Here is a 23,076-nt window from a genome sequence, read left to right as displayed (position 1 = left end):
TTATCCCTCTGCAAAGAAATTCAGCAGACATTACTAACTTTTGACCCATAGCAATCTTATCCCCGCTCTCCAAAATACTTGAAAAATGTATTCAGAGAGAATTGCTAAACTATCTCCAGGAGGAAGAACTCGTATCCCTCATGCAACATAGCTTCTGTCCTTCCCATAGTACTAACATTGCAATTCTAATCTATACAGATACTGTCAATAAAGTTATAGATAACAGCAAACTAGTCTCCTATTTTTAGACTTGTCTGAAGCCTCCGATACAGTTTGTTCCAGAAAACTTCTACTTCAGATGTCCTCATTACGTCTCTCAGCCCACTGTTCTGTGATTCATAAGCTACTTGTCCATTAGGTATCAGTCAGTAAAATGGCACTCTACCCTCTCTCTATACCTGTCCGTCACCACTGGTATACCACAAGGCTGTGTCCTTAGTCCCCTCCTCTTTCTTGTCTCACCACCACCCTCCACATAGCCACACAACAGACCTCCCTATTGCAGTACACAGATGAATCCACACTTATTTGCACATCTGACAACTTGTCAAACCTCCAAAAAATTATTCAGGAAGCTTTAATAGCCACTGAAACATTTTTATTAAATTATCATGTACAACATAGGCAATCTTACAATTGTATAAATGAAAAACAAACAGCGTTGACCCCATTTTAGTTGCAGACATTGTACATTACAGACATCACTGAAACAACTGTAGTTGCAAATATTATACGTCTCTTACAATCTATCCAGTCATTGTCAGTTAAGCATCATATGGCTGATTCAAATCCTGCCTCCTAAACATTATTCCTTGTCTGCATATATTGTTCCCACAGTTCCCATTTATCGTATGTAGTTTGCTCCTTCCCTTTTCTAAAGATCCCAATTCCAGTTGTCTTATCTCTGTTACTGTATTCACTACTTCTAATAAAGTTGGTCTAGACTTTGATTTCTATTTTCTAGTAATTGCTTTTTAGTAGCCTCCATAATTAGACTCACCAAAGCTTTACTTATGTCTAGGCAATTCCTATTCTCTGTCATTGCTGAAAAAAATCATCTCCACAGTCAATTCAGTCTGCTCACCCAGCATTTCTGACACAGCAGTCTGCAGGGAATCCCTAAAGTCTGCCAGCTCACTACACTCCCAAAAATATGTTCCTAGCCACCTCTTTCTTGCCCATCACACCACGTTCTATCCACCTGAGGAAAAATTATTTGGCGTCTACTTGGGGTATAAAAATACCTATGTAAACACTTCCAAGTAAAGATCCTAAATCTTCTAGAATTTGTTGCATATTTGGGAGATACACATATATCCCCATTATCTCTGTGAATTGCTTATCCAGTCTTTCATCCCAATCCTTTCTAATGCCTTCTGATTGAGTCTTATAGTTATCATGCAATATTTTATATGCTGTACTAATTATTCCTTTTTTAACGGAGGCTTCTGTTCTAGATTCTATTAAAAACTCTACCAGTGCTGGCCTTTCATTTAAGAGCCCCCTATTTCTTTCTCTTTGCCTATACTCTGATATCAATCCTTGATAGGAAAGGCAATCAATAACCTGCAGTCCAAATTCTTGGCCTCTTCCCATTCTATTACATTTCCCTTTCTAGTTATTTTCTCCAAATAGCTTGGTTCCTTCGCCAGTTTTCTCTTATAAATTCCAGCCTGCTTTTGCCTCTTATCTGTATTCCTGACCACCGTCATCCCTATTGGCAGAATCTCTTCTCCATTCTCATGCTGGTTTAGTTCTTAGAATACTCCCTGATATTTTATGAATATAATACTCTGTATGATTGTTGTTGTTCTACTTAAGAGTCTGCATCCAAAATCCCAATCTCTCCGTATGTCTTGAGTTTCCTCCCTGTATCATCATCATTCCTTTCCACTGTGAGTTATAGTTTTCTGCCTGTGCTATGTACAAGAGCCTCAACTGTGTTGCTCTAAAATACCCCCTCAGATTGGGTAATCCTAGCCCACCTTGTTCTGTTGGAAGAATCAGCCTGCTCCACTTCACCCTTGCTGAGTTCCCTTCCAAGATAAAATCCTTCAGCTCTTTTTTTAATTGCTGTTCACAGCTTCTCCTCTGATTGATAAAAATATGCTGGGACTAAAAACTTTTTAATTACTTGCTTCCAGCTTCTCATTTTTTGTATTATCTTCTGTTTAGTCTCTTCCCACATATCCGTAGCTGCCACAACAGAGTCATTTCTTATCTATACTTCATTTTATCATGTCTCCATCAGTATGATTATTGTTGGACTAATTTGTGTGTGGGTACATTCTTCTTCTTCTTTCGGCTTTTCCCGGTTAGGGGTCACCACAACGAATCATCTGTCCGCTCATGATTGGCAGTGGAGTATTACATTTCCACTAACAGACTGGTCACCAGTGGGGTACCCCAGGGTTCCGTGCTGGGACCAGTCCTATTGGCATCTACTTCTCGAAGATAAAGGCTAATGTCCATTGCCTTTGGCTGACCAAGTTCGCAGATGCCCCATGATACCAACATCTTGCAAGAGGGTCTAACACAGACAAATGATTGGTACCAAAGTCACAGAGTAAAACTCTATGCCAAGCAGTGCATTATAGTGCCTTTTGAGAAAACTGTCACCGAGGGTAATTTCTCCAGTGATAAGACATCCCTAATAGTTGACACAATAGTCAGAGATCTGGGAACATATATAGACAGTAATATGGCCTTTGACCAACATGTGGCCAAGGTAATAAGAAACTCATTCTCTATCACCCAATTTATAAGTAAGGGTATGGCATCCAGGTCCACATCAGTTGGAAGACCCGCAAAAGTTCCTTACCAAAAAATTCCAGGGTATAAATACATTGTTCTGTAAGGATTGCCTTAAAACCATACTCTGTCTCCTACAAGTTACTTAGAGGCAGTCTATGCCTGGCTTACAGGGTATCCTCAGATCGAGCTCTGATGGTCATTTTGCACATCCACAAAATGAACAGCATCAAAACCACTATATCCAAGAATTTAAATTTTGCTTACGACATAAGTAAGACATGTTGGTGAGACAGATGCATCACAGAGGATCCCCATGCTCTGGAACAGCCTCCACATCCATGTGATGCAGAGTCCATCCCTAACCCTTTTTAAGTATAACCTTGACCAATGGATGAGAAATTGGAAATTCATCCCGGGTGTGGCCCCACTTCTCTGATAGACAGAGGCAGACAGTAATACCCAAACAAACATACCCTTCACATAATCTTTAGAAGTTTCCTAACTGGTATACCCCCTCTTAATATACATCCATGATACATAGGGACACAGTTGGGTTGGATCACACAGCTTGGTTTATAAAGGCCCTGGTGATCGTTAGCCTAGTATATGACTATGAACCTATGAACTATAACCTGCGACTTCAGGCCTAACGCCACCCCTGGGCAGGCATTATTAAAACAATAACGCACACCCTGATGGGCATTTTTGCTTGCTAGGCCTTTGCCACCTCTGACCATGTAGCCCTGCCTTATAATCCTGGAAATATATATGGGAACTTAGTGCAGGCTTTTCATCATAGTTTTCGTGTTAACAATCTGCAGTTGCAGAACTGTGTTTAAACACCGACACATTTATAAAAGCTGAAATATAGTCCTTTACAATTATAGTGGGGTGGCTATGTCTACTGTGCATGCTGATTTGTTTTATAAAGGGTATACTTTTGTGCCCAGTAAATCAGCTGATATAGCTAAGCTTGTTTGGGACTTAAAAATGCACACCCGCAATTTGAACTTGGAATTAATGTTTTGTGACAATTCTGAGTATGATAATCTGCTACGGGTTCCTAGCACTTGCATTCCAGATTTAAATCATACTTTAAAAATTTTTGAGAAAGCCTGCAAGGTGGATTTTCGGCATTTTATTTCCAGCACAGGTTATGTTGAAAATATTTCATTTACAGAGTCGGTGTTACTTAAGGAATTAAAATCACAGAATAATTTGAGGTTTATGCAGCCAGATAAGGGGGGGGGGGGCGAGTTGTCATGGAAAATAACGATTATGTTCAGTTTATGTATACCATGCTGAACAAATATGTGGTGGATGCATACTGTTGCGTTCAAGATAACTATGTGTATAACATGGTTTTCTGTATCTCTTAGTGTGCAGCTTTCTATCTATGCCCCTATACTAAATTATAATATGCTATATTTAATTGATTGCATTTTAAATATTTGAGATGCTGCTGATTTTTTGTATGGTCTGAAGAAGCGATTTTATTGCTGAAGCACTCACCTGTGTTTGAATAAAAGTCTATTTGGATTTTACACTGCTCTTTGCCATCTGCTTTTTATTGGTTTGCTGTGGTGCTGTGTTCTACATTTTTGTTCATACTACTTGGTTTGTGGTTGAGCACAGCTTTACAGTCAGCAGGACTTGTTTTACCATATTGCTTAGAGAATATATGAACATCAATATGATATAGCTCATAAAAAGGAGACTAATGCCTTTTATCGGCATCTGATTAAGCACCCTGGACATCAGTTCAACTTTGTGGTAGTGCATCAAGTTCAGAAAAGTCGTATAATGGGCCTTGGAAACTATACTCGGAACAAAGGGAAACTTGGTGGCAAATTTATTTGAATGAATGTTTTTCCCCCTGGGCTGAATGACAGTATTGCCATCTCTAGAACTTTAAAATTAAAACAGTTTGAAAGATAACAAGTATCATTTTTAAATTTATGTTTGTCAGCAAGCATTAATGTTTGTGTTTATACACCTGTAAGCATATAGAAAGTTTTTCATATATTTTATTTTATTTATTTATTTTATTTTTTTTTTGTTTTTTGATTTGAAAAAATGACGGATACATGTCCATTTTCGGCGGAGGCCGGAGAGAAAGGCCACAATTGACATTACCACATATATACTACAAGTTATATACAGAGAATATACTACATAATTTGATAATTAATACAGAGGTACAAAGAGATAAATGAACAGAGAAACTACTGTACTACTACTAAGGTACAATAAGATAATAGATAAGATTATAATTACTAAAAACATTTAAAAAAAAAATGTCAAAGTATGCAGAGTAGAGGGAAGAGCCTAGAGGAAAAAGAGAGGAGAAGTGGGGGGTCAGGGGTGGTGGGAGTTTGGTGGTTTGGAACATTTTGACAGAGCCACTTTTTTTAAAGTGAAGGGTTAGATTTTTTTCTTTTTTTTGGATAAAAGAGATGGTGGTGAGTTTGAGGAAGGGAAGAATCCATATTTTTTAATGGAATTGAAAAACAGAGAGTCACCTCCACCAGAGTTACAGGAGGATTTTTGTTGAGCAGCAAGTATTTGCTGCGCAGACTAGTTAGTTAGGTTTAGATGGGTGATTAAATTACGCAGTGCAGGAATGGAGTCAGGTTGATGGAGGATCTATATGTTTTTAAGAAAAAAAAAATGTATTTTTTTACATGTTTGAAGATTTTGGTAAACAAAGGGTTACTATCAGGGATGCAATTTGCATTTTTAGTCATTGTTTTAGATTCATTGGCTATGGGACCATGATGTATTTCAAATGTGGTATAAGAAGGACAGATAACTTTTTTCTTTATCTGAAGAAGTTTGGTTCTTGTACCTGACTAAAGCACTTATTTTCATTAAAGTTTGTGTCTTGGGATTCTACACACTGCTGTGCTTTTTCTGTCTTACTGAAATATAGTCCTGACAAGTAAGATATGTGAGAAGGCGTGACATGACTTGAGCACTGACTGTGTAACAGCACTATGTTTCCAGGGAAGATTATGATCCTGTCACTGAGCACTTTGGATTAATACAGTCCCATAAGGAAATAAACCTGATTGGTCTCTTGAGTGCTACAGATGGGAGCAAGTCCTGTAGGCAGTTCCATTCAGAACATTTATTCAAAAAGTAATCCCTGCAGACATTATTGTGCCAAACATTTATTCAGAATACTAAAGGAGACTGATTTAAAGCACATGCTAAACGGCTACCTTTGCTGGGAGTGCAGTCTGCTACTGTTAACAGATTTGTTACAAACCAGAAGAAACACCAGTCAGACATCTTCATAGTCCATTGGCAGAAAAAATATACCCTGTCACATTAATTTATAAACGTGGCAACACAATAAATTTGTTAAAACTGTTAGTTTTACATCACAAGCCAGAGATTTTAGGTTTTTCTTACATTCTCTGACTGTTTACCATTAGTCCCTGTAGTGCTTTGCTCCATAATACAGCTGTCATATTTTATGTCCTGAAATGTAAATCTTCCCAGAGGAGTACACTGATTTTTGAATATCCACTTAAATGCTGATTGCATATTCTTGAATGACCGTGAAAATAAGTAACGGTCGTTGTCAAATGACTGTTACTTGCTGTGATTCTTTGGCAACACCTTATAATTGTGTTCTGTGTTCTTGTGCTTGCTCTTTTCTTTTGTGTTAGTATTGGTTCAGGTGCAACTGTGTGATAAAGTAAATACAGTAAATTGTATTACTGCATCTGGTGAGCATTAAGATGTTCATAGTGTTTCACTGTTGCAGTCATGACTGTAGGGTTCTCCCCTGCCGGCAGGCAGTCCTCGGTCGGCCAGAATCCCAAAGTCTGGGTCCGGCGTCGGCTGTTCAGCCATGCTCCCTGACGTCAGAGCACCAGGAGTACAAAGCTGACAGCCGACGCCATGTTCTCCAGTCTTTCTTGCCATGCGGTGATAGTAGTTCACAAGTGCCGGTCGGCTGACTCCTAACAATTTCTGCTAAACGTACTTCAGTCCGAAGACTTTCTTCTCCTACTCAAAGCTAAGTACCCCGTTGGGGAAACTTTTTTCTTGCTCCAGTCTGATGTCAGAAAGTTAATAATTGTATTTCATGTGGGAAGCAAATACCTCATAAGGATTTTCATTCTTACTGTATTCCTTGCTTAGGCCCTGACCACGACGTAGCTAGTTGTCGGTTTTGTGCTAGATACAATCAACGTACTATTAAACGAAGGTACAATTTTGCATTTCATTACTTCGGTAGGCGCTTTAATTACAAAATGTCATCGGATTCGGTTCCGGCTACCGGAGTTCACAAACAACGCAAGGATAAAGACAGGCCTCCGAGGTCCAAATCGGACGATATTGTACAAGCAGAGCCAGCTTCAGGTTCGGCCATCATCAGTGAGGCGCTTTTGCAGCCCCTGTCGTCAGCCATTTCAGAACCGATGGCCGAAACGGACTCCCATGAGGAGCCAACTAGGCCTTTGAATATTTCTGTTGCAGGACCTTCGGACAATGCTCCTTCGGATGGGTCCGGAGCCGCTGTGCAGGTACCGGCTTCCGAAGGGGTTTTCTGGCCTACTCAGCTTCTAATAAAGGCAAAGACAAAGGCAAAGACTCCTTCCAAATCAAAGACTACAACTCAGGCCTCTTTTGATCCGGCACCCAAGTCTCAGAAACAGTTACTTAAGATGGCGGAGGACTTAATTACTATGATTAGGGGTTCACATCCCCCTCCAGATAAAAGGCCAAGGCAGGAAGTTTATTATGACTCCTCTGATCAGGCTTCTGTTTCTTCAGTTTCTTCCTCTGACAAGGAATATTCTTTCCCCCCTTATGAGGATTCTGATGCTGAGGAATCCATTCCTTCAGCTTTTCCCCCTGAGGATTTCTCTTTTGGGGAAACTTTACATGAAATGAGGGAACATTTTCACTGGGAAGGACAGGAGTACTCGGAATCTAAGAAAAGACTTAGGGATTTTCTTCTTCTTCCCCAGCATAGACCCCTGGCAATCCCTCCTATTTTGGATATTGTGGATGATGCTTTTTCGGAGACTAACTTAACTCCGGACTCTTTTCCTCCAGCTCCTGTTAAGCCAGACAGATATTATAGGGTTCCTGATTCCCACCAGTTTTTATACAAGAATCCTACTGCTGATCCTGAAACCATTTCTTAGGGTCCTAAGGGGGTTAAGGCCGCTACTGCTAAAAACCCCATTCCCACTGAGAAGGATTCCAGATCTTTAGAAAGATGGGGCAAAAAAGTGTACACTTCTGCTACTTTATCTATTAGGGCTTTAAACTGTCAATTTCATATGCTGAAATACCAGCAATTTCTTCTGTCTGTTTTGAAACAAAAGCTAACTTCCATTTCTGCCTGTGCAGATGATAAGGAATTACATGACTTAATGCATGCCACTGAACAAGTTGGGAAGCATGGTTTACACTGTGGATTTGATGCCTTGGAGGCTTCTTGTAGGGCTGCTGCCTCTGGTACAGTCATTAGAAGGCATGCTTGGTTAAAGGAACAAAACTTGCCAGATCAAGTAAAAGCTAAGTTATTGGATGCTCCTGTTGAGCATAATGTTTTGTTTGGACCTAAGGCTGAAGAGGTGATTAAGAAGATGGAGGACAAGGCAAAATCCATGCAAACGGTTAAAGATTTCTTACAAGTACAGCCACCCAGATTTAGTAGGAATTGGCCTACAAAAACATTGGTCCTTTCCCAATTCAGACAGGCCTCAGAGGGGTAGATACAGACACTCCCGAGGAAGACCTCAAATGCAAGCCTCTTATAGACCAAGACAGTGGATTGCTTCCACCCCTAGGAGAGGAGAGGACAGGTCGCAAGCTCATAGAAAACAGGCTCAATGACTCCCTCTGTTGGGCTGCAGGAACTTCTTGCCTGGAAGCCCCACTCAGAGGAAAACTTTCTCTTTTTCATCTAAATTGGACTCATATAACCCAAGACAAGTGGGTTCTGGATGTGGTTTCAAGAGGTTACAAATTCCATTTTCATACCCTACTAAGACCAAGCGGATGGCCGGATCTTCCAAAACATCAATGGTTAGAGGCCTTAAACCAGGTGGAAGCTCTTTTGGCTATGAAAGCCATAGAACTGGTTCCACTTTCAGAGATAGGACAAGGTTTTTACTCAAGGCTTTTTCTAGTCCCCAGAAAGCAAAATTCATGGAGACCCATTCTGGATCTGTCAGTCTTGAACACTTTTCTCGAGATACCAAAATTCAAGATGCTTACTCTTCAGCAGCTACTTCCAATGCTGACCAAAAATGCATGGATGGTAACTTTGGATTTAAAGGAGGCATGTTTACACATTCTCATCAGGCAGGAATGCAGAAAATACCTCAGGTTCAGGGCCGGATCGAGGCACTATCAATTCTCTGCGCTGCCCTTTGGATTGTCTACTGCGCCCAGAGTCTTCACCAAATGCCTGGCTCCAGTAGTAGCTTATTGCAGACTCAAGGGAATTCAAATTTACCCTTATCTGGACAATTGTCTAATTCAGGCAGACAGCAAGGATGTCTTACTCCGGCATCTAGAATTTGTTCAGAACCTTCTCAAGTTCCTGGGATTCTCTGTAAACATAAAAAAGTCAAATTTGACACCCTCACAACATTAACTTTTCTGGGTGCTCTTCTAAACACCACAACCCAGATGGCATTTCTGACATCCGAAAAACAATTACAGCTGGCTTCAACTTTCAAAACCTTGACAACTTTAACTCAACTTTCTGCAAGGAAATTCCTGCAGGTTTTGGGTTACATGGCCTCCTGCATCCTTCTCGTACCATATGCAAGACTACATATGAGAAAAATTCAGTGATACCTAAAAAGTGTATGGTCTCAGCATTGCCACAGTTTAGACATACAGATCACCGTCCTGCCTTGTCTCCAAAAGGAATTCCTTTGGTGGTCCAAGGCATGTACTCTAAACATAGGAAAACCCTTCAGTCTGCCTCCAGCCACTCAGATACTAACCACGGACGCTTCAGATTATGCATGGGGAGCCCATTTTCAGGGCAACTGTCTGCAGGGCCTTTGGACAAGGGATCAGAAGCTCCTGCATATCAATTTAAAGGAAATGTTAGCCATACAGAACACTCTATTGGCTTTCAGGAATCTTCTACAACCAGGACAGCTACTGATATGGACAGACAACACCACAGTTATGTGGTACATAAACAAGCAAGGGGGATCTTATTCCTATCCCCTTTGCAGACTAGCCATGAATCTATGGAACACAGCTCTAGCTTGCAAACTGGACCTTCAAGCTCAGTTTCTATTAGGGAAGCAAAACTTCCTGGCTGACAGTCTGAGCAGAAACCTGTCGGATCCACATGACTGGATGCTGGACACCGAAATATTCAGGATGATTACAGCAGTCTGGGGATGTCCTCACATAGATCTCTTTGCATCCCACCTCAATCATCAACTACAGATTTTTTGCACCAGGACTTTCCACGAACTAGCTTGGAAAGTGGATGCTCTATCATTCAGTTGGAGAAACCTCTCGGGGTATGCCTTCCCGCCTCTACCTCTTCTTCCACAGGTGTTATTAAAGATCAAACAGGACAAGCCCAAGATGATAATTTTGCTGGCCCCAAATTGGCCTCGGCAATTTTGGTACCCAACTCTGAAAAACCTTTGTCTGGAGCCCCCTTGTGTATTACCACAGACACCGAACCTTCTGTCCCAGCACCAGGGTCTGGTTCTGCACTCCCATGTCAAAACTCTCATCCTGGCGGCCTGGTTAATCCAGGGTCTTTGATTCATTCTCTCCTACCCAAGCAGGTTATGGATGTCATTTTAGAAGCCAGACGTCCTAGCACTACAAAATCTTATGCAGGAAAATGGAAAAGATTTTGTTGCTGGATGCATGCTCAGGATTTAAATCCTCTTATTCCTAACGTTCCTCTGATTTTAAGGTCTCTCTTTCTCTTCCATAAAGATCCATGCTTCTGCTATTTCTGCTCATTATAATACAGACCCTCCTATCTTTTCCCATCAGCTCATGAGACAGTTTCTCAGAGAAGCTAAGAACTTAAGGCCCCCTAGATCTCCTCCCATTCATGCTTGGGATCTCAACTATGTTTTGGAAAAACTCACCTTACCTCCTTTTGAGCCTGCTGCCACTTCCTGACATCAAGTTTTTATCTTGGAAGATAGCCATTCTGTTAGCTCTGACCTCTGCCAGGAGAGTTTCGGAGTTGCAAGCTCTCATGGCTGTGGATCCTTATATTATTTTTCATCAAGACAGGGTGTCTTTAAGGACTAATCCTACTTTCATGCCTAAGGTGGTTTCCAAAGTGGCTTTAATTCAAACTATTCACTTGCCAACTTTTTTCTCCAGTCCTCAAAATAAGGGGGAAAGGATCTTGCATTCCTTGGATGTGCACAGACAACTATGTTTTTATCTGGACAGAACCAAGGACATCAAGAAATCAGAGCAATTGTTTGTTTCTTATGCTTCAAGTTCCCAAGGTAAAGCCATTTCAAAACAGACCATTTCTAAATGGATTGCTCATGGAATCAGATTTTGTTATTCACACCATGGAAAGCAAATCCCAGGGAGTATAAGGACTCACTCTACCAGAGCTGCTGCCACTTCAGCTGCCTTCCTCAGGGGAGTTCCTACCAAAGACATTTTGGAATCTGCAACTTGGAGTTCAGTGCATACTTTTTCCAAGCACTACAATCTACCTCTCTACTCTAAGTCTAGGGCAGGCTTTGCTTCTGCTGTCTTGCAGGGCCTTTTAGCCACCCCCTCTTCTTTATGACCACCTCCCTTTTATTCTGCTTTGGGATTCAACCCTACAGTCATGACTGCAACAGTGAAACACGATGAACATAGTACAGTTGTGTACACTTACTATAAATGTAGATGTTCGAGTGTCTTCACTGTTGCAGTCTGGGTTTCCCTCCCTCCTGTCCCCTCTTATTTTTTCTTTTGTGTGGTTCCCTTCTTCTGAGGTGTATTTGCAAAGGGTATGGGATCTTACTCATTTTGGAGCACCTGGCATCTGGGGCAAGAAAAACTGGAGAACATGGCGTCGACTGTCATCTTTGTACTCCTGGAGCTCTGACGTCAGGGAGCATGGCTGAACAGCCGACGCCGGACCCAGACTTTGGGATTCTGGCTGACTGAGGACTGCCTGCCGGCAGGGGAGAACCCTACAGTCATGACTGCAACAGTGAAGACACTCAAACATCTACATTTATGGTAAGTGTACACAACTGTACTTTTTCCTAAATATGTCAGAGAAACACTGAATCCACATTGGAACATAGATACAGTTTCAGATACAGGTAGACATTCACTAATCCAACACCACTAGGTCATGAGGAGTGCCAGATTAATGAAAATGACAGATTACAGAAGGATCACCTCTAAACAGTAGCTAAATACCATATCATACCTTTAAAATATCATGTAAATCATGTGAATCTGTACAATGTGGATAATGAAGTAAGCAGAAACATTTAATGAAAAAGCACATGAAATTTTAATGAAGTGATGTACTGTATAGGCACAGGTAATATATGTACAGTATAGTAAATTAAGGGCACATCTGGATGAGCAGAAGTTGTTAGCTCTGGATTTTGAAGCGTTTCCCACTTTGTTGCTTGTTTTCTAGCCATTTTTTGAACATGTCTTGGAGGGTTAGCTGTTTCATATGTTTTGGTTTCTCTCTGTTTATAAATGCTCATTATTTCTTGTTCAGTAGTAAAATTTCGTTGCTCTAATCTTTTCAGTAATTCACCTGTCAAGTTAATTAGCCTGTCGATATAAAGTCTGTCTTCTACAACTTCATCTTCATCACTGCTTTCTCCTACACTATCTTCTTTCTCTGGATGTACAACCTTCTGCACAATGTCTGAGTAATTGTAATGATGAACAGTAGGTTCATCCTCATCTACATTCATCCAGTCTTCGACATTATCATGTGCTGCTGTTAATGTTCTCTTTGGTGTACATCGCCAATGTAAGACATTCTTGTCAGCATTATACAGTTGCTCGGGCTTAATTTTTCATTGAAAACTAACTTGGTGAACTCATCATTGAACTTGGCTGTTGACATTTTGTCTGCTGAACGTTTTCACCACACACTGCTCAAAACTGTGAACCATGATGATGCTTGAACCGATAAAGCTAGCCTTCACTATAGTCATACTAATAATCTAGACCTAGTTCTTCATGAAACACTCTTGCTTGTTCCTTTACCAGTATCAAGTATCTTGTGCATGTATTAGCCCCCTTCCCCTTCTCCCACATAACCGAGATTACTTATCTCTCTACCACAGGCGCCATTTTCAAACGCCCCGGTGCTGCTGACCCAGTAGGCTGCTTCATTAAAGCAGTATGTAACTTGCAATTTGCTAGAACTAACTAATTGTGCTACCTCAGAAACTACTGTATAACCAGGGGATTTTATTTCCTGTAAAGTTTACTCAGACTGCTGTTATTTAATGTAACCTTAGTGGAATCACTGCATATTTAGGAATAAGTTGTTCTGTATTTGTGCCTAAATGCATAAGAGAGCTTACTGACATAGTTACGTCATTAACTGTGTATCACTATGATTGTAATGCTAGGTTAGTCGCTGATGAAACGGAGCTATTTTGAATGAAATTGAACAAGAGATGCCTTAAAAATGCCATGTTAGCCATTTCTAGCACTATAAGTATACAGCAAGACTGCAGGAGTAGTCACTGAATTAATTTTATCTGCTTTGAAAATTTAAACTAAAAACTTATGTACTGGACCTTGGGATAACCTATACATGCTACTATAATTTGTATATTGCTGTACTGGCTTGCAAAATGATAGTAACTACAGTGTACTGTTTGTTGTAAGCACCACTTGAAATACATAACTTCCTTACTGATTATCAGTAGACTACCTTACTATTTTCTGATTAAGTGCTTATCCCCCTCCAAACTACCTACAACTTGAAAGGCTTGCAACATAGGAAGGATATCACCCTGTCGTAACATGGAGAATTAAAGCTGTCCTGCCCCTCAGCAACCTTTTTCAATAAGGTTAATGTTGTGAATGACTGTACTAAATTATTTAAAACCCTGGGTCTATAGCACTGGAGGTGTCCCTAGCATTCTGTTATTGAAATTTCCATTTTAACCTGAATTGAATTTACATAATACAGACATACCAAAAAGAAAAAAAAATGACTTAAATATTAGGCTAAGGTACCTGCTAGCACAGGACATAGAATCATTTGGTGCATTTAATAAGAAAACATATACATTCAAACCTTTTTCCTTCCTTATACAATACTTTAGGAGGCTGTAAGTATCTTGTGCATGTATTAGCCCAGCTCTGCTCGCCCTCGGTGTGCTTGGGCTCACTCCGCGCCCTGCCCCCTATTCCCACCCACCCCCAGTAGTGCTAAATTTATAGGACCTATGCCACACCCCCACCTTTTGAACCAATCAATAAAGTCCTAATCCTTAAAGTGTCAAATGCTTAATTACCATAGCTAACTAACTAGCTGTACACTACCCTTACTTACCACCCTGTATCCTAGTCAAAGAGCAAGACTGCTAAAATGCCACTAGTACCTACTTCAACACATCTGAAGTTATTAATGCTACTTCCCTCTTACCCCTTATGATTATCCCATATCTACTGACCACCTATGAACATCAAAACTATCTAGGCTTTCACTATCCTAGAGGCCAAACCTCTACTCCAAGTGGGCCAAATTTTCAAAACCAAGTAAACAAACCTTACTTACCAAACAACTTATTTACAAAATATCACCGAGTCAGTCGAACTAGATACATAAACTCAAAAGCCAGGAAATACCAGAACCTAATAAGTAAACTCCAAAAACTTATATTTAGAATACAACACAGCCTCATAATAGATGGAGACATACATCCAAACCCTAGACCAACCACTACCAATAACCCAATCCCTAACACTACTATTCCCTCTAACTTACAAACCCTAAATAGACCTCTCAACTCGCTCTTGATTGGCCACCTGAACATTAGAAGTATAAATAAAAAAGTTCCCCACCTGCATGCCTTCTTAGATGTTCATTCCTTAGACATATTATGTCTTACCGAAGCATGGCTAAAACCAACAATACAAGACAACGAAGTAATACCACTCTGTTAGAATATAATACGACTTGACTGCAAAGCTAGGAAGGGATGGTAGGGTAGCTGTCCTATATAAATCTGGGCTACAGGTGACCACGGAAACCTCTCAACCACCCCAAGTCATTAATCATGAAATTCTTGTTACTACGATACAAATCAATAAATGTAAATGCATATATATTATCTGTGTCTATATAGCTCCAGGTAATAACGTTAACACCCTTGAGGACATCCTATATTGGTTGTCACCTAACTACCCCCAAAATCCATAGTCCTTGGCGACTTTAATATCAATTGGAACACCTGTTCCTCTGAACACCCTACTATCCATGTTGACCTGTATGGGTTTACTCAGACCATTATCTCCCCCACCAGGATCAACAAACCCAACAACAAAGAAAGTACCTTGGACTGGATTCTCATTAACAGTCATCCCCAATATGCAAGACAGAGACCCTCCCTGATGTTATAAGTGACCACTTTCTTACCTTTATAATTAGGCATAAGGCTGACATTCTTAACCAACCCACCTATAAGACAATGAGGAACAATAAAAACTTCAACCCTGATAACTTCCAAAATGAACTAAGTTTATGTGATTTGTTTGTCTTTTCAGCTTTTCCCGGTTAGGGGTCGCCACAGCGGAACTCCGGTCCGCTAATGATTGGCAGTAGATTTTTTTTATGGTGCCGAGTTGCCAGCTCGATGCCCAACCTTCAGCGAAGGCACGCCCATTCACGCATGTCTTTCGGAGGCCACTCGACCGCGGGGAGGACATGCACACTCCACACAGAAGGCACTCCAGCTGTGAATCGAACAGGAGAACCTCTTACTGTGAGGTAACAATGCTACCACTGTACCACCATGGCTAGAACTAAGTTTACGTGATTGGTCAGTCCTAAACCACCTGCTCCTGGAGGAAGCAGTAACACACTTTAATACTAAATTCCTAACCATCCTAAACTACCATGCACTAACATGTTCAGTTAGAAGTAAAATAAAAAATGCCCCATGCCTCACGAAAGAAACCAGACAAAAAATCCTACTTAGAAATAAAGTATGGGCCAAGTGGCATACCACAAAAAACCCTGCAGATCAAATTAAATATAGACAACTAAGGAATGACACAAAAATCCATTTTGTCAGATAAAAAAAACTTTTACTACCAACTACAGCAAATCCACCAAAATAAACCTCAAAAGTTCTGGGCAGGTATCAGTAAACTGCCGCACCCAGGAGAATCCACCACTCTGACCCCTGTAAGGCACTAACCACAATAGTCCCGAAGAAGTTGCCAATACCTTTAATAATTTCTTTACTGAAGCCATCCAATATCTAGCCAACCAGCTGTCCCCTGATGGTTCAAGTCCTATTACTTTTACACCCAGCTCTCGACCCTCTTTTCACTTTCAGCCTGTTCCCACATCCCTTGTTCGAACCCTTATTAAGAAACTTAAACCAACAACCCTCTCTGCTGATCTCTTACCAGCAGAATATTTGCAAAAAGCTGCAGATGCCATAGCCTATCCCATCTCCATCCTGATAAATAGAACTATAAACGAAGGTTCCATCCCCTCTATCTGGAGGTTATCTCATATTATCCCTCTGCATAAAGGTGGTAACTCCAATGAATTATCAAATTATAGACCCATAGCCATATTATCACCCTTGGCTAAAGTCATGGAGAAATGTATACATAGACAACTGCTGAGCTATCATATCCAAAACAACTTGCTCACCAACTCTCAACATGATTTTAGACCATCTCATAGCACCACCTCTGCCCTCCTGTCTTTTTCTGATGCCATTAACAAAAATCACAATAATAACATTCTTTCTTCAGCCTTCTTTATTGATCTCTCTAAAGTCTTTGACATGGTAAAGCATCAACTATTCATGAACATACTTGGACCCTTTTCTCTGGATAATCTGGCTATACAATGGTTCCAATCTTACCTAAATGATAGACAACAGGCTGTCCTTTGGCAAACCAAGATATCAAGCCATCTTCCCATTACCCTTGGTGTTCCACAAGGTTCCATATTAGGACCTCTCCTATTTTCAGTCTTTATTAATGACCTGCACTTAGTCATTCCACATGCTACCTGCATTCAGTATGCAGATGATTCCACATTCATTTGCTCAGCTACCTCCCCCTCTGATCTACAGACCCTAACCCAAAAAGTGTTCAACATAGTTGAAAACTGGCTCCTTAACCATTGACTCATATTGAATCCTAAGAAAACAAAATTACTACTACTCTTTCCTACCCGTAGGTCCTCCCCACTTACCTTTACTGTTAAATCAAACAATAGCACCATCATATTTCCTGATCCCTCCACCAAATTATTAGGGGTATGGATTGATAACCTGAAATTTGATCTACATATTAACCATACTATAAAAACAGTCAATAAAAAACTTGGCTCACTATACAAGATTAAACCCTTCCTTACACCTCTAGTTAGGACTGTTATTACCCGTACTCACTTACTGTCTACCCTCCTTTATGCCTCCCCCATATTTACAAACTTGAGTCAAAATGACCTTAACAAACTGGCAAGCTGCTATAATAACATTGCTAGATTTGCCATTGGAGCCGCATACAGAACTCACCACTGTCGTAACTTGAGCCAATTAGGATGGTTAGAATTGCCCAACCAACTACAATACAATCGAATTATAACTGCACATAAAATACTTTACCAACCTGATAACACTCTCATACTTAATAACCTTATCACCCCATACAACATCTTTAAGACCCTATGCTCATCCAACAGGCTTCCAGTACAAATAGCTGAAACCAACAACACAGCTGGTGACTCCTTGTTCTCTAACTCCATTGGCAAAACCTGGAACGTAATGCCTACTGATCTTACTTTGATTTCCTCCATAACCCTATTCAAAAATAACCTTAAACAATACTTCAAAACATGCAGGCTATGTCCCTGTACTTACCCTGACTAACTCTCTCCTATATCCCTAGGTTCAAGGATACTTTTTGCTGTACTATGTTTGAATGTTTCTGTTAGCCCATGAACTGTGTATGCTTTAAAATGTCAGACATTATGTCATTGTACATGTCAGTCTTGCGTATTTTCTAATGAATTCACTACTTGTATCTTTCATGTATAAATGTAATGTAGAGTCTATGTCTATGGTTGGAACTTTTCTCCCTGGGCCTCTGCTGAAAATGGAAATATATCCAGTTGGACAAGCCTGGTCAACAAATGTAAAATAAAATAAAAATAAAATAAATCTCCAGACACTGCAACACCTTCACTTACACAAAGCTTAAACCACTTATCCAAGTTCAGAACTCTTCCCGTCTTTCATTGTTTTTTTTATGCACATCTGTTTCTTTGAGCCACTGTCAGAAAAAATAATCTTTATATCATAAACTGTACAACATTCGCAGAAACTCTTCACCAATATACCACTGTCCATTTTTTTTTCAAGCTTTTAACCTTATCTTTAATGGATAATGCGTGTAGTGGTGTTGCTTCAGAGCATGAGATGCACTTCCTTTATTTACTGATGCCATCACGCCAACATGTATGCAGATGTAGTTCAACGAAAAACATAGCGCAGTAAGTGGGTGGAGTTTTGAAATCAAAGCCAGATTAGTGAAGAAATCGGATTATAGGGAGGCAGATTAGTAAAGGTCTACTTGTACTGCCAAACAGAGGTATATCTCTTTTTGAAAGAAACAATTGGCACTATTTGCAACACATACTAAAGTACAGAGAACCAGAAACCTCTAAGTGTTTCATCATTTTCTAACCTAAAATAATTACATTAAAATTATTGTATTGAATATGACTTTTTTACACTGTTAAGTTGCATTACTCCAGAGCAGAGAGGTGTGGGTTGTGTAAGGTGGTATTCCCCCTTGGGATGAGTGTTTGATTAGTCTGACTTTGCGCTGATGCCCAGCTTGTCATAGCCAGCTCTTTGATGTAGAGGGATAAAGCCCTAACTTTGGTTCCAACGACTTCAGTTAGACTAATTTACTTAGGTGCCTGTAGGGGCTGGCTGGGGAGAATGGAAATAAGAGGTTGCTACCACCTCATCCATTTCGGGGGGAGGCAGGTCTGGCTCCACACATGGGTGATACCTACACTAAGAGCACTAGTTGTTTACCCAATGAGGTTTTCAGCTGGCCAAGCTTGCGCTATCACACTGCACTCATATTAAGTAGTTGAATGGGGAAGCTAGTGTAAGGAGGCAAGGCTGTCTTCAGAGAAATCACAGGCTCGGGAGCTACTGGTAGTGGGAGAGGGTAGTCAACCCCAGGACCAGCAAATTGGCCTGCTTCTGACTGTTCAACTCTTGCTTGGGAACAAAGGGCTTAAGGGGATTCCTGGGCAAGAACAATGGACTATAGGATTGTCCCCTAGAACGTGAATATCCACCTCCCATTCTACTGGAATGAATAGACCAGTTGAACAAAGGAATGCAAGCTGTTTGGCAAGGACGGAGGGAAAAAATAGATTTTCTGAACATATTCCATCATAGCAGCCATGGATTGTTGCTTAAAATGTTACTTTCTAGTTTACCATATGTAAAACTGGTAGCATTGTAACTAAAAAGGACAATATCATTTATAGAGGTATTTTGTTTTTAGGTAAGTCAAAAATAGTTCCCTCCACCTCTCATTTGTGTCTGTTTCTAAACATCCAGTGGATGGAAAGTTTAAGCATTGAGGTACAACTGTGAACACCTTAGAAGCTGGACAGAAACACTGCTCACATTTGCCCAATAATTCAGAAAATCCAGAAGGATTTGCCCTATCAACATATCCACTGTGTCATTCAGTCATCCATAATCAAACTTAGCTAATCATCTGTTGTCATCTCTTTTGCATTAGTAGCGAAAGCAGAGCTTTCGGTGGAGCCGCATTACTTAACATTTCCCCTTTTAAAAACAAATAACATTTGCATTAAATATTGTTCCTTAATGTTCCTCTTACCTTATGTATAATTATGTTAGTTTAAATATTTGTTTCAGCTTTCCATTGCAGCCATTTCTTGACTGTTGGACAACTTTGCAGTCATCATTATTCTTTTACTGAGGTCACTGCCCTCTGCCTGCTCATGTAATTTAGATAACCAAGTCTCAGGGTGTAGGGTCGGCCTATAAAATTTGTCACCTGATAAGTGTGTATTTTTTGCCAGCACCAGCGTAATGATCTAGACTTCTAGGGTCAGTATTGACACATCTGTTTCCCACACTATAGCAGCCCATGAGATTTGATCCTTTCTAAAGGATTTAGGCTTTTAGCAAGCAGAGTACTGGGATGTGAGCATTTGTTGCCAAGAGGCTTCCTCTACAGGTGGTGAATGTTAATTTTAATTTTTGTACCCAATCCCTAGGCTTCTTGTGCTTTTTGAATGTGTGTAGTGCATGTTACATCAACCCCAGATTCCAATGTTTTCTCCATGTATTCAGTTCCCACTTCCAACATAATGTCTTTGTTCATGTTCATCCTGTTTTTTTGTTTTTGTACGCAGAATGAATATTCTGGTTTTCATCAGTTCTTTTCTAAGCTCAGAGCTGAGCTAGCCATGGCCACTTATTTATTACACCCAGCTAGCTTTTCAGCTGCCACATTCACTACTTGAAACATTTTCACCTGCAGTAATATCAGAGCTACAACCTGTGTGCTTTTGGATTCGAGTCAAGTTGCATTTTGCACTCAGACCTGAGCAGAACATTTGAATTTCACTTAACCTGGAAATCTTTCATTGATCAAAGTTGTATGTCTTCAAAGTGTGGTAAGCATATAGAGTTCAAAAAGGAAAAGTAAAGTGAATAATGCATTATATATTTATTTTATTTTATTTATTTATTTAACATTTGTTGACCGGGAAAGTCTGACTAGGTTCCACAGATCCTGTTTTCAGCAGTCTTTAGAATGTGGGGGAAACTGGTAGTACCGGAGGACCCACGCGAATGCAGGAACATGCAAACTCCACAAAATAGTACTTATCTCAGGGACAAATAGATTAGTATTAGGCTAACTGCCGGCAAACACCTTAACCATTAGGCCATCCTCCCAACCCTATATATAGAGAAAACTTACATAGACTCTTCAATTACATTTTGGATATATAAAATGTACTTTTGAAAGCCATGTTTTAGGAGAACTCAAACCCACATGGACAAATGTATAATGGCTCTGAAGTATAAAAAAGCAGCTGTGTGCCACCAACCACATGAAAACAGTTGTTTTCACTCTGCTGTCTTGCCATCGCAAACTGTTTTTCTAACATTTTTAAATCAAGGGTCTTTTTTTCAAATGTTTCCATTTTTGAAGGATAAGTCAATTCTGCATAATATTGGACTTTACAGCACCTAACAGTTTTCTGTGTCTGCTTTTGAGTCTATAATTGCTATTTGGCACACCACTGTCTTCCAGTGTCACCAACTTTGTTGGTTGCATTTGGCTGTATGCTGAATACTCTTTACCTTCACAGAACTGGATAGTCTAAATGTTTTATGTGCTGTTGCAGTTATTGTTTATAAAAGCAGTATTTGCTAGCAAATGGAACTTGCTTAAGAACTGTACCTTTCATATGGAGAACGTGCTTTGTTTATGTTTGACACTGTAAATGAGCTTGGTAAAGAAATTTTCAGTTGGAAGTTTCTTCTCATAATTCTTTCTTCTTTTTTCCCCTGTTTTAGGTACAGAGCCCTGGCCATTCTACTTCATTAATGGTTTTCTAAATTTTAATGTAGCGTTTATCTTGGCCCTTCTTGCCCTCCCGCTAACAACACTTATGGAGTACCTGCTGCAGCGGCTCAATGGTAAGGCTGAAATTCTGGATTACCTTTTGGAAGTGCATAGTTAATTAAATAGTAGCTGATGTCAGGTGTCCTCTACCTGTGACAACATGTCTGTTCGGGAATATAGACAGCTTGGTTCACAACAACTGGATCATCATTCTTCCATTCAGACACTAGCTTCATCTACAGTTTTGTGTGTGTGTGTGTGTGTGTGTGTGTGTGTGTGTGTGTGTGTGTGTGTGTGTGTGTGTGTGTGTGTGTGTGTGTGTGTGCATGCATGCAATGTAAGCAGTGATACATGCTGAGTAGTGAATTGTATAGTTGAACAAATACTACCATACACCCAGGAACACCCTCTGAATGGTCGCATCTTTTTAAATGCACAACCCATCATGTTTTATTACATTTGAAACATAATTTTAAGGTGTCATTTTGAGGAGGTCTTTTTACACTTGTGTTGAACATATTTTACTCGTCTCTTCACTAGTCGGTCTTTAAGTTTTCTAAACTAATATGCACCTGTTTTTTTGTGTGTGTGTGTCCCTGCATTACCTTACTCATATAAACTAAGTTTAATCCTGTGTATTACATTACTAAAAAAGTTGAAACTATCCCCTTATTCTAACCCTAATCTGGAAACAGTTGCATATTCACACTAACTGCTTTAACACAGGAAAGCACATCTTCATAACAACCACTTTTCCATTCAAACATTTAATCTGATGCCAATCTTCATTTATCCTAGACTTAGGGGACTAGGTTCTGATTCTTGGAACCGGCTCGGCCATTATAACAGCTCACAAGAACCAAAAACTCTCGAGCTAAGTCCCTACCCAGAAAGCCCCTGTCTAGATTACCTCAGCTTTCTTTTGCTGCTCTTCTACATAAGACGTGTCAGCCAAACTCTCTCTTGAGCTAAGTGTATTTTCATTCGAATTTAGTTAAATCTTTTCTACCTACCCAGTTAACTTTTTCACCATTGTTGGTAGCTTTTCTCTGTTACAGTTGTAGATGGATATTTCTATCCCTATTTGGTGAGTGAGTGTACTACAGTGGATATAAAAGGTGTGCACACATCTGTTAAAATGCCAGGTTTTTGTGATATAAAAAATAAAAACAAACAAATCTGTTAGGGGTAAAAAATATAAAAAATAAAAAATGTACAATACGCTGGTTGCATAAGTGTGCACACCCATAAACTAATACTTTGTTGAAGCACCTTTTGATTTAATTACAGCATTCAGTCTTCTTGGGTAGAAGTCTATCAGCATGACACATCTTGACTTGGCAATATTTGCCCACTCTTCCTTGCAAAAGCACTCCAAATCTGTCAGATTGCGAGGGCATCTCTTGTGTACAGCGCTCTTCAGGTCACCCCACAGATTTTCTATTG

At 40.0% G+C, this 23,076-nt stretch overlaps 1 protein-coding gene across 2 annotated transcripts in view; it reads left to right on the top strand.

Annotated features, from left to right (window-relative positions):
* ALG9 (ALG9 alpha-1,2-mannosyltransferase) overlaps positions 1-23,076 on the top strand; it is a 2,405,363-nt gene that overhangs the window by 1,179,146 nt on the left and 1,203,141 nt on the right. For both annotated transcript variants that reach the window (XM_044080998.1, XM_044080999.1), the window contains exon 9: positions 21,582-21,704. In XM_044080998.1, the coding sequence (XP_043936933.1) occupies positions 21,582-21,704 (123 nt within the window). The remainder of the gene's footprint in view (positions 1-21,581; positions 21,705-23,076) is intronic.

This window comes from Protopterus annectens, chromosome 8.part0 (assembly GCF_019279795.1).
Source record: "Protopterus annectens isolate FY-2018-M chromosome 8.part0, PAN1.0, whole genome shotgun sequence".
NCBI classification, from domain to species: domain Eukaryota; kingdom Metazoa; phylum Chordata; order Ceratodontiformes; family Protopteridae; genus Protopterus; species Protopterus annectens.
Note: the sequence above shows the minus strand (reverse complement) of the source record. Positions and strands in the feature narration are given on the sequence as shown.